This window comes from Myxine glutinosa, chromosome 7 (genome assembly GCF_964187855.1).
Source record: "Myxine glutinosa chromosome 7, kmMyxGlut1.1, whole genome shotgun sequence".
Taxonomy (NCBI): Eukaryota; Metazoa; Chordata; class Myxini; order Myxiniformes; family Myxinidae; genus Myxine; species Myxine glutinosa.
Genome location: NC_136267.1, coordinates 4,270,537 through 4,283,282, shown reverse-complemented (window position 1 = coordinate 4,283,282; position 12,746 = coordinate 4,270,537). Strand labels below are relative to the sequence as shown.

General features: G+C 48.4%; 1 protein-coding gene across 1 annotated transcript in view; it reads left to right on the top strand.

The window, feature by feature from the left end:
• Positions 1-1,219: 1,219 nt before the first annotated feature.
• LOC137430936 (uncharacterized) overlaps positions 1,220-12,746 on the top strand; it is a 194,215-nt gene continuing 182,688 nt past the window's right edge. The window contains exons 1-2 of the mRNA XM_078781254.1: positions 1,220-1,471; positions 3,283-3,399. Of these exons, the coding sequence (XP_078637380.1) occupies positions 3,350-3,399 (50 nt within the window). The 5' untranslated portion in view covers positions 1,220-1,471; positions 3,283-3,349. The remainder of the gene's footprint in view (positions 1,472-3,282; positions 3,400-12,746) is intronic.

Sequence of the window (12,746 nt, the reverse complement as noted above, 5' to 3'; positions counted from 1 at the left end):
CCTCCCCCTCCCCCTCCCCTTTCCTCCCCCTCCCCCTCCACTTTCCTCCCCCTCCCCTTTCCTCCCCCTCCCCCTCCCCTTTCCTCCCCCTCCCCCTCCCCTTTCCTCCCCCTCCCCCTTCCTCCCCCTCCCCCTCCCCTTTCCTCCCCCTCCCCCTTCCTCCCCTGCCCTCCCCCTCCCCTTTCCTCCCCCTCCCCCTTCCTCCCCCTCCCCTTTCCTCCCCCTCCCCCTCCCCTTTCCTCCCCCTCCCCCTCTTCTCCCGCTTCCCTCTCCTCTGTGCATATTCCCGTCACGAAACGACTCCACGTTGCTTGGCAACACCGGATACTTTTGCTAATATATAATAAGAATCTACTCCACCCACCTGGTGTTACATAATAAACAGATTATTACGAAAAACAAGGTGTCAGCTCTCGAACCTCAAACACGCAATGCATTCTCGAAGATATTAAAGCGCACTACCTTACGGCTTACCTGTGCGTCACCAACACGGTCATAGGTGAGGGCGAGACTACCGGAAGTAAGCTGTGTTTTCAACGTATCCAATCACGTGACTGTTGTCGCGAAGGGTGCACTAACCGGAAGTTACGTAGTTCCGCGGGCGCCTATTGCCCGAAGGGGTCACCTGGCGGTTTCCTGTGACGATCAATGCGACACCGAAGCGCCAGACAATGGTTCCGGTCAGGTGATGGAAACGTCAGGAATTCCAACCCCGACCCTTCATGTCGTGTTTCGTGCTTCAGATTGAATTCGCCTCCCCTCAATGTTGGTACCGGAAGTGCTTCGCAACGGGAGTATGGGATTGGGACGCTTTCTTCAATTTCCTAAAAGTACGTACTTAATGTACAAGAACACAACTTCCTGGTCCGGGTGTCTTTGGATCTTCAATCGGGCGATAATTTAAAAGAGCAGCTTACCTGATGAGGGCCCGAGACCCTGGCACCACAGCGACTTAACGTGACGTCACTCGTGATACAAGCCCGCCGCGCAGTGACGTCACTCGTGATACAAGCCCGCCGCGCAGTGACGTCCTCGTGATACAAGCCCGCCGCGCAGTGACGTCACTCGTGATACAAGCCCGCCGCGCAGTGACGTCACTCGTGATACAAGCCCGCCGCGCAGTGACGTCACTCGTGATACAAGCCCGCCGCGCAGTGACGTCACTCGTGATACAAGCCCGCCGCGCAGTGACGTCACTCGTGATACAAGCCCGCCGCGCAGTGACGTCACTCGTGATACAAGCCCGCCGCGCAGTGACGTCACCTTCCTACACTGTTCACCATCCTCTGGATTTCTGGTTCGTGCCTCGTTCTCCCGTTTGACCCTCGTCGTCCCGTCCCGCGCTCCGCTTCGTTCCCGACCTTCGGTTTGTCCATCGTCCGGGTTCCCCATCAGTGACGTCACAACTCACAAGTCCGGTCGGACGGGCTGAGTGAGCACCTTTGAGACCCGGCGGTCGCTTCGACTACAGGTACACACAGATTGGAGGAACTTGATCAATACAATAGGGACTAAGGTGCTCCCGACACAGGTTTGGGATCGTTTATAAGTGTGTTTCGGATCCATTGGGAATCCTCCATTTATCATTTTATGGTTTCGTTTCGGGATACTCTAGTTGTATTGGGATTGTTTATCGCATTTTAATGTGGATCGCAGAGGGTGGATTTGGGATGGTTTATACTATTAGTATGAATATAGGATTTCTGCATCCGAGATGATTTGGGATGGTTTATACTATTAGTATGAATATAGGATTTCTGCATCCGAGATGATTTGGGATGGTTTATACTATTAGTATGAATATAGGATTTCTGCATCCGAGAGGATTTGGGATGGTTTATACTATTAGTATGAATATAGGATTTCTGCATCCGAGATGATTTGGGATGGTTTATACTATTAGTATGAATATAGGATTGCTGCATCCGAGAGGATTTGGGATGGTTTATACTATTAGTATGAATATAGGATTGCTGCATATGAGACTGTTTGTGATGGTTTATACTATTAGTATGAATATTGGATTTCTGCATCCGAGGGGATTTGGGATGGTTTATACTATTAGTATGAATATAGGATTGCTGCATCCGAGAGGATTTGGGATGGTTTATACTATTAGTATGAATATAGGATTGCTGCATATGAGACTATTTGGGATGGTTTTACTATTAGTATGAATATAGGATTGCTGCATCCGAGAGGATTTAAGATGGTTTATACTATTAGTATGAATATAGGATTGCTGCATCCGAGAGGATTTGGGATGGTTATAGGATTGATGTAGGTTTGCTGCATCCGAGAGGATTTGGGATGGTTATAGGATTGATGTAGGTTTGCTGCATCCGAGAGGATTTGGGATGGTTTATCGGATTGATGTAGGTTTGCTGCATCAGAGGATTTGGGATGGTTATAGGGTTGATGTAGGTTTGCTGCATCTGAGAGGATTTGGGATGGTTTATAGGATTGATGTAGGTTTGCTGCATCAGAGGATTTGGGATGGTTACAGGATTGATGTATGTTTGCTGCATCCGAGAGGATTTGGGATGGTTTATAGGATTGATGGAGGTTTGCTGTATCCGAGAGGATTTGGGATGGTTGAAAGGATTGATGGAGGTTTGCTGCATCTGAGAGGATTTGGGATGGTTTATAGGATTGATGTAGGTTTGCCGCATCCAAGAGGATTTGGGATGGTTTATAGGATTGATGTAGGTTTGCTGCATCTGAGAGGATTTGGGATGGTTTATAGGATTGATGTAGGTTTGCTGCATCTGAGAGGATTTGGGATGGTTATAGGATTGATGTAGGTTTGCTGTATCCGAGAGGATTTGGGATGGTTTATAGGATTGATGTAGGTTTGCTGCATCTGAGAGGATTTGGGATGGTTTATAGGATTGATGTAGGTTTGCTGCATCTGAGAGGATTTGGGATGGTTATAGGATTGATGTAGGTTTGCTGTATCCGAGAGGATTTGGGATGGTTATAGGATTGCTGAGTTAGTGTTGGAGGGTTTTAAGGGATCCCGTTGGGGTATAATTAGGATGCCAGTTCTGTATGGACTCCTATTTGAACGGATGTTTCTTCAGCGGTTTGAATGAATGAATGAATGAATGAATAGCAAGCTAATCAATGGGATGGTGTGAATGAAACGAGTGTATTGGGAACATGTGATACGGATTGGCTGTGACTGTGAGGTGTACGTGTTGATGTCCGAGTCTAGAAGAACCCTTGGCTAGTATGTCTGAAGGCCAGCCTCACTTATTTCCCGGATGTACGTCCGCACAGGTTTCCAGGTGGATTTGACGTTCCCATCCAATGGGATTGCTGGGATTCCCGTTTGGTACCAACTAGAATGCCTGGAGACGAGGCGCCTGCACCTTGCACAGATGTGCAGAGTCGTGGGTGAGTTGTCTCTATTTGTCGCCAGACTGACATGTTAACACAGTGGAGGCCACGGATCTTGTCTTTGGAACCTTCGCAGTTTGTCTGAGGTTTGTTACCTCTGCTATCGAAGGTGGATGGAGGTTATGTTTTCATCCCTCTTTGTCTGTTTGTTTGTCTGTGAGCAGGATATATCAAAACGTTGTGGACGGATTCGGACGAAACTTGGTGGACAGTTTGCGTGTGTAAGAAGGCCGAATTGATTAGATTTTGTGAAGATCCGAATCTCGGTGTAGGATGGTTTATAGGATTTCTTATATAGGATCAGAGTTTAATTTTTTTTTTAATTATTCCTTTAATTTTTTAATTTTGATTCTTCACCACAGAGAGTTGGTGCCAAAAACGATACATAGCATACACAACAACAGCAACAGGCATTTTAAGGCCATTTTCCCTGCTAGAGCATTTTCCTTCCTCCCTATTCTCAACACATGAGAGCAGGGGTTAGCCTTGCGGTCCCCATGACAATCTTCTCCATTTTGCCCTATTTTCTGCATCTCTCCTTGTTAACCCCCTTGCTGGCATTTCGTCTTCCACCATCTTCAGCCAAGTCTTTGTCGGTCTTCTCGGTCCTCTACTTCCTTCTACATTCATTTCCATCACTCTTCTCAACCAGTCACTTTAATCCTTCCTCAACACATGACCAAACCATCTCAACTTCTTTCTCTTTTTTGGGAGGGGGGGGGGGGGGGGGGGAGGGGGTTGTATACAAGATTGAGGCTCGTCAAAGAGCTCTTCACAGCATACATCACCGGCTCAATTCCCATCATCTTTCGTAATCCATTATTTGTCTTCCTCTCGCTCAACGATACTCCGCACATCCACCGAACCATTTGCATTTCCACCCTTTCCAGCCTTCATTGCTGCTCTACATTCATTACCCATGTCTCGCTCCCATAAATCATAACACTTCTCACACATGCAGCATAAACCTTCCCTTCAGCTTCAACAACACTCCCCTCCACATCAGCACGCCACTCAGTTCCCGAAACTTCTTCCATGCACATCTCACTCGAGCAACCGTTGCCGAGTCTGATCCACCTTCTCCATTCAGCATGTCTCCGAGGTAGCAAAATGTTTTCACACCGTCCAGCGTCATGCCGTCTCTAAGATTCAACTCAACATTTCCTCCATCTGCAGCTCCCTCTGTGCACACCTTGCACTTGAATGTAGCTGCCACACTGGTTAATGACCCTCTCAGACCACTACATTTTTGATGAACCCACTCAGCGCACATTGTACATTGAATGGAATTCACTCCGACACCCTTCCTGCACACAGCACATGGCCACTTCCCAGTTCTTTCCACCTCACCACATGCTTTACCACTTGCCATCACCTTTGTTTTTCCGATATTCACCTTCAGACCTTTTGTCTCCATACATTCCATCTACTTGTTCATCTTCTCCTTCAGTCCATCCATACTTTCTGCAATCAACACCAGATTATCTGCATACAACAACTCCCACGGTAAACCCTCCTTTACGTTGTGAGCCAGCACCTCCATCACAGCTACAAATAGTAGTGGACTTAGTACCGACCCCTGATGCACTCCCACCTTCACCTCAAACTCACCACTGTTCCCGTCCTTCGTCCTTACAGCTGTGCGCGCTCTTTTGTACATTGCCATCACTACTCTGATCAACCATTCCTCCACTCCTAACTTCCTCATTGCCCATGTCAATACTTTGCGTGGAACCCTATCGAATGCTTTCTCCAGATCAACACACCCAAGAAACAACTTCTTCATCTTCTCTATGAACTTATCCTGCAACTGCCTTACCATAAATAAAAACGATATATAGCATAATATCTCAAAAGTTATGGACGGATTATGACAAAACTATGTGGATGAGTTGGTTCGACAACAAGTCTTCAAAAAGCTGAACAAGCTGACAAAACTAGGTTCATGTCCAAATCCAGATCTGGCCTATCAGTGGGATACAAAAAGCAAATTGTTCAGCCTGGCGGAGGCACGCTCTCTACCGAAGCTCGTTTTAAAATTGGACGATTCATGAAATAGTTCTTTTCACTGCTTGAGAGCTGCTGGCCATGACCGTGGCCTTGCTGGAACGTAATGTGCTGCTGGCCATGAATGTGGCCTTGCTGGAACGTAACGTGCTGCTGGCCATGATCGTGGCCTTGCTGGAACGTAATGTGCTGCTGGCTATGATCGTGGCCTTGCTGGAACGTAATGTGCTGCTGGCTATGATCGTGGCCTTGTTGGAACGTAATGTGCTGCTGGCTATGATCGTGGCCTTGCTGGAACGTAATGTGCTGCTGGCTATGATCGTGGCCTTGCTGGAATGTAATGTGCTGCTGGCTATGATCGTGGCCTTGCTGGAACGTAATGTGCTGCTGGCTATGATCGTGGCCTTGCTGGAACGTAATGTGCTGCTGGCTATGATCGTGGCCTTGCTGGAACGTAATGTGCTGCTGGCTATGATCGTGGCCTTGCTGGAATGTAACGTGCTGCTGGCCATGATCGTGGCCTTGCTGGAATGTAACGTGCTGCTGGCCATGACCGTGGCTTTGCTGGAACGTAACGTGCTGCTGGCCATGACTGTGGCCTTGCTGGAACGTAACGTGCTGCTGGCTATGATCGTGGCCTTGCTGGAACGTAACGTGCTGCTGGCCATGATCGTGGCCTTGCTGGAACGTAGTGTGCTGCTGGCTATGATCGTGGCCTTGCTGGAACGTAATGTGCTGCTGGCTATGATCGTGGCCTTGCTGGAACGTAATGTGCTGCTGGCCATGATCGTGGCCTTGCTGGAACGTAACGTGCTGCTGGCGATGAATGTGGCCTCGCTTGAACATAACGTGCTGCTGGCCATGACCGTGGCCTTGCTGGAACGTAATGTGCTGCTGACTATGATCGTGGCCTTGCTGGAACGTAACGTGCTGCTGGCCATGAATGTGGCCTCCCTTGAACGTAACATGCTGCTGGCCATGACCGTGGCCTTGCTGGAACGTAATGTGCTGCTGACTATGATCGTGGCCTTGCTGGAACGTAACGTGCTGCTGGCTATGATCGTGGCCTTACTGGAACGCAATGTGCTGCTGGCCATGAATGTGGCCTCGCTTGAACGTAACGTGCTGCTGGCTATTATCGTGGCCTTGCTGGAACGTAATGTGCTGCTGGCTATGATCGTGGCCTTGCTGGAACGTAACGTGCTGCTGGCTATGATCGTGGCCTTGCTGGAACGTAATGTGCTGCTGGCCATGAATGTGGCCTCGCTGGAACGTAACGTGCTGCTGGCCATGATTGTGGCCTTCCTGGATCGTAATCTGCTGTTGGCCATGATTGTGGCCTCGCTGGAACGTGCTGTAGGCCATGATCGTGGCCTTGCTGGAACGTAATGTGATGTTGGCCATGATCGTGGCCTCGCTGGAATGTGCTGTTGGCCATGAGCGTGGCCTTGCTGGAACGTAATGTGATGTTGGCCATGATCGTGGCCTCGCTGCAACGTGCTGTTGGCCATTATCGTGGCTTAGCTGGAACGCAACGTGCTGTTGGTCATGATCGTGGCTTAGCTGGAACATAACGTGCTGTTGGCCATGATCGTGGCCTCGCTGTAACCTGCTGTTGGCCGCAATTGTGGCGTAGCTGGAATGTAACGTGCTGTTGGCCATGATTGTGACTTAGCTGGAATGTAACATGCTGTTGGCCACCCCAGTGGCCTCGCTGTAACCTGCTGTTGGCCGCAATTGTGGCTTAGCTGGAATGTAACGTGCTGTTGGCCATGATTGTGACTTAGCTGGAATGTAACATGCTGTTGGCCACCCCAGTGGCCTCGCTGTAACCTGCTGTTGGCCGCAATTGTGGCTTAGCTGGAATGTAACGTGCTGTTGGCCATGATTGTGACTTAGCTGGAATGTAACATGCTGTTGGCCACTCTAGTGGCCTTGCTGTAACCTGCTGTTGGCCGCAATTGTGGCTTAGCTGGAATGTAACGTGATGTTGGCCATGATCGTGACGGAGCTGGAATGTAACGGGCTGTTAGCCACCACAGTGGCCTCGCTGTAACCTGCTGTTGGCCGCAATTGTGGCTGGCATCATTGTTCAACAAAACTGTGTTGGTTGGTCCTCTTTAAGTGTTCCTATGGTTGCCTTTTAAACACCACCGACGTTTTATTCAGTTTGGCTGGGAAAATGTCATTTTTGTACGGAAAAAGTCATCATTCAAACTTATTTACGACAGCTTAATGTGAAAATTATCGAAAAATGAAGATAGTGTATGGTGTCGTTTTTCCAAGGCGGATTTTAATAACACAAGTAATAAGAGCGAGAATTGCTTTGCAATACATGTCCCCTACCTATGTGATATTATCTAAGTCCAAAAAGGGCCTAACTGTGAAAAATTGGCGAAATGCCCTGAAACTCGAACTTGTTCTGTAACTTATCATAATAAAGCCATGTACCAAGTTTCAGTTGAATATGTTAAAGGTTATGAGGGGAAAGTCTGAAAAACCACAGGTGGGACGGACAGATGGACAGATAGATAGAGAGAAAATCTATAGTTTCCCCTGGTGAAACCGGTAGGGGTCTAATAACAACTCTAATGATACAAAGCAACAACAGGAATTTTAAGACAATTTTCCCTGCAAGAGCGGGGTTAGCCTTGCGGGCCCCATGACAATCTTCTCCATTTTGCCCTATTTTCTAAATCTCTCCTTGTTAACCCCCTTGCCCGCATTTCTTCTTCCACCATCTTTAGCCAAGTCTTTCTCGGTCTTCCCCGTCCTCTACTTCCTTCTACATTCATTTCCATCACTCTTCTCAACCAGTCACTTTCATCCTTCCTCAACACATGACCAAACCATCTCAACCTGTTTCTCTTCACAGCATCAATCACAGGCTCTATTCCCATCATCTTTCGCAATTCATCATTTGTCTTCATCTCTCTCTCAACGATACTCCGCACATCCACCAAACCATTCGCATTTCCACCCTTTCCAGCCTTCGTTGCTGCTCTACGTTAATTACCCATGTCTCACTCCCATAAATCATAACACTTCTCACACATGCAGCATGTTGGAAAACCCTCCCATCTACTTTCTCAACAATCCTCTCCAAGAAGTTCTGTCGCTCAAGCTTATGGGTCTCACTATCTGCCATGATCTTTCTTGGGAAAACCACATTTCCAAGCTGGCCTCCAAAGCCAGTCGCCGACTGGGCATCCTCCGTCGTGCGAAGTCCTTCCTTGGCACACCTGAGCTCCTCACCACATACAAGGCTTTCATCCACAGCTCAATGGAATACTGTTCCCCCCTCTGGGCTGGTGCTCCTGCCTCACACCTAGCTCGGCTTCACGCTGTTGAAACCAAAGCTTTCAGAATCATTGGAATCTCCTGCGGTGAAGTTAACTCCGAGGGCCTTTCACTCACTCACCGCAGGCATGTTGGTGGTCTTTCTGTCTTCTACCGACTCCTCTCCGGCCTTGCCCCCCCAGCTCTCTCTGTGCTCTGTCCCCCCAATATTCCTTCAGGTCGCACAAGATCTGCCTGCAACCCTCTTATGGTTAAACTGCCAAAATCTAGGCTCTCTGCTCACCTTCACTCTTTCATTCACCTTTTCTCCCGCCTCTGGAACAAACTCCCCCACTCCCTTCAATCCCACTCCTCCCTCCAGGTCTTTAAAACAGCAGTTCACCACCATCTCTTATCTTCCCCCATCCAAAACCCTGATCTTTTCTACCCCCACTAATTCACCCCAGATACACTTTTTTTTTTTTTTGGAAATTCCAACTTCGTTCCTGGAAGTCCATGCAGTGTTCATATGTTTTATACCTCTCCCACCTCCCCCCATACCAAGCCCTCCCCCTCCCACATTTCTCCCGATGTCCCTGCTCTCAAATGTTGTGTTTGTGTCCTTCCCCCTCTCTCCCCATATTGTCTACCGATCCCCTTGTTTTTTGTGTTTTATGTGTCGGTTTCACTTTTTGTGTGATTAATGTTCGCTCTTTCATGAGCCTCGATGTTGTATACACAAAAAAAAAAAAAAAAGCACATTCCCTTTAACTTCAACGACACTCCCCTCCTCATCAGCACGCCACGCAGTTCCCGAAACTTCTTCCATGCACATCTCACTCGAGCAACTGTCGCGGAGTCTGATCCACCTTCTCCATTCAGCATGTCTCCGAGGTAACAAAATGTTTTCACACCTTCCAGCTTCACGCCGTCTCCAAGATCCAACTCAACATTACCGCCATCTGCAGCTCCCTCTGTGCACACCTTACATTTGAATGTAGCTGCCACACTGGTTAATGACCCTCAGACCACTACATTTTTGATGAACCCACTCAGCGCACATTGTACATTGAATGGAGTTCACTCCGACACCCTTCCTGCACACAGCACACGGCCACTTCCCAGTTATCTACCTTCCCGGTTACCTTCGGTTTTAAGCTTAGTTACCTTGCCGCCCACTTCCAGTCCCAGTTCCTGCAACAACTCGAATGATAATAGCATAATACAGTCTTGAATAACACCGTTTAATAAAACCAATCCATCGTTTAATAACACAACTCGTTTCGTTTTGAAAAGAAAGATTTTGTTTTGTCGACACGAGATATGTCATGACGTCATGACGTGTAATCATCTGGTCGCTTCTAAGTCGAAACGAACTGACCTCAATGAGATGAAAAAAGTTGAATTGCTTGATAGATTCCAATGTGTAGGATCATGTAGCAAACGTGAAGCTGCTGAAACTTTGGGAATTTGCTTCAGATCTTTATCAGACAGCACATACGTTGCCAGAGAACAACAACAAACATGGTCGTTGTTTCAAAACGGCGAAAGATCGCATCACTGCACGTGTGTGCTGCAGCATGGAAGGAGTTTTTTGTTTTTTTTTGTATACTGAATCGAGGCTCGTGAAAGAGCTAACATTTACTTCACAAACAAATCAACCAGACAAACAAAATACCCAAAAAGAGGGAGCGGAAGACAAGATGGGGAGAGAAGGGGAAGCACACAAACACAATATCCGAGAGCAGGGAGATGTGTGGAAGGGAGAGGGCCCGGGGGGAGGAGGCATGGGAAGGGGGGGGGGAGGGAGAAGTATAAAACACAAGGACACCAAGGACTTCCTGGACAGAAGTTGGTATTTCAAAAAAGTGGAATTGGGGTGAAATTAGCGGGGGTAGAAAAGATCAAGGTTTTGGATGGGGGAAGATAAGAGATGGTGGTGAACAGCTGTTTTAAAGACTTGGAGGGTGGAGTGGGATTGAAGAGAGTGAGGGAGTTTGTTCCAGAGGCGGGAGTAAAGAGGAATGAAGGAGTGAAGGTGAGCAGAGAGTCTTGATTTTGGCAGTTTAACCATAAGAGGGTTGCAGGCAGATCTTGTGCGACCTGCAGGAACATTTGTGGGACAGAGCCCAGAGAGAGCTGGGGGGGGGGGGGGGGCAAGGCCAGAGAGGAGTCGGTAGCAGACGGAAAGACCACCAACCTGCCTGCGGTGAGTGAGTGAGAGGCCCTTGGAGTTAGCTTCATCGCGGGAGATTCCAATGATTCTGAATGCTTTGGTTTCAACAGCGTGAAGGCGAGCTAGGTGTGAGGCAGGAGCACCAGCCCAGAGGGGAGAGCAGTATTCCATTGAGCTGCGGATGAAAACCTTGTATGTGGTGAGGAGCTCAGGTGTGCCAAGGAAGGACTTCGCACGACGGAGGATGCCCAGTCGGCGACTGGCTTTGGAGGCCAGATTTGAAATGTGGTTTTCCCAGGAAAGATCATGGCAGATAGTGAGACCCAAAAGCTTGAGTGACAGAACTTCTTGGAGAGGATTATTCAGAAAGTGGATGGGAGGGTTGTCCAGTCGGTCTTTTCGGAGAGACATCGTAAGAGTGTGAGATTTGTCAGGATTGAAAGACATGTTCCACTTGTTTGCCCAGTCTGTGATTTTGTCAAGGTCTGCATAGAGTGAGGAGGCTGCAGACTGCCGATCTGAGGGATGAAGAATGGAGCGACAGAGAGTAGAGTCGTCAGCAAAGAGATAGAGAGGATTTTCAAGAGAGTCAGAGAGATCATTGATGAAGACCAGAAAAAGCACAGGGCCCAGAACACTGCCTTGGGGAACTCCAGCCTGAACAGGAAGAGGAGATGAGAGAAACCCATTCAGGGCCACACGTTGACTACGACTACAGAGGAAGTCCGCCAGCCATGCGTGGAGATTTCCATGGATACCAAAAGAGGAGAGTTTGATGAGCAGAGCGGGGTGCCAGACCGTATCGAAGGCACGTGATATGTCAAGGGAGACTGCTCTAATTTCCTGTTTGGCATTGAGGACCTCCATCCATTGTTGAGAAAGCAGAAGCAGCATGTCCAGAGTGGAGTGTCCAGGTCTGAAACCAAATTGATGATCAGAGATCAAGCCATTGGAGAAGAGGAAAGATTTCATATCTGAAGCAATGATGGAATCCATGACTTTGCTGATAATTGGGAGAAGGCTGATTGGTCTGTAGTTGCTGGGATCTGTTTTTGCACCTTTTTGTGCAAAGCGGTGATGTTGGCAGATTTCCAAGCAGATGGAAGATGACCTTGAGCAAATGAGAGGGTGAAGAGAACAGAGAGAGGGAGTGAAAGAGCGGAAGAACATGATTTTAGGACCCGTGGGCTGATGCCGTCAGGTCCAGTTGCAGAATCAGCGTCGAGGGTTGACAGAAACTTTTCCACCTTGTCAGGAGGAAAGGACACAGAGTCCAGGATCAGCTGGGTACGACTGGGTACGGTGGGTACAGAGAGGGATGGGTTTGGGACACAAGATTTAGAGGCAAACACAGAGTTGTGGCATTCAGCTTTTTCACGTGCGGAGTCAGCCGTGTGGCCATTTGAGGTGAGGGAGGGGATGGAGGGGGAATAAACACCAGAAACAGATTTGACCAGACGCCACCAGGATTTGGAAGAGGGAGACAGATAAGAGAGTTCGGTCCTGAGAACGGAGAGATATTGTTTCCTGGCTCTCCTGAGGGTGGACACACACTTGTTTCGGGCTTTGTGAAAGGAAATGAGATTTCCTTCCATTGGATTTGCTTTCCAGGAGACGAAAGCAAGTTGTTTCTGGGCAATAGCCTCACCACAAGATTCCGTGTACCATGGACGGGAGGAAGGGTATGACAACTGAAGACGAGATGGGATAAATCTGTGCATGAGAGAGAGCAATTTACTTTGGAAGAATTCCCAGGATGAGTTGATGTCAGAGGCAGTAGAGATGGGAGACCAGTCCAGATGATTGATGGCTGCTTGAAGACCGTGCCAGTTGGCCTGAGTGAAATGCCAGACTCGTCGACGCTGAGGATGCACTCTGAGAA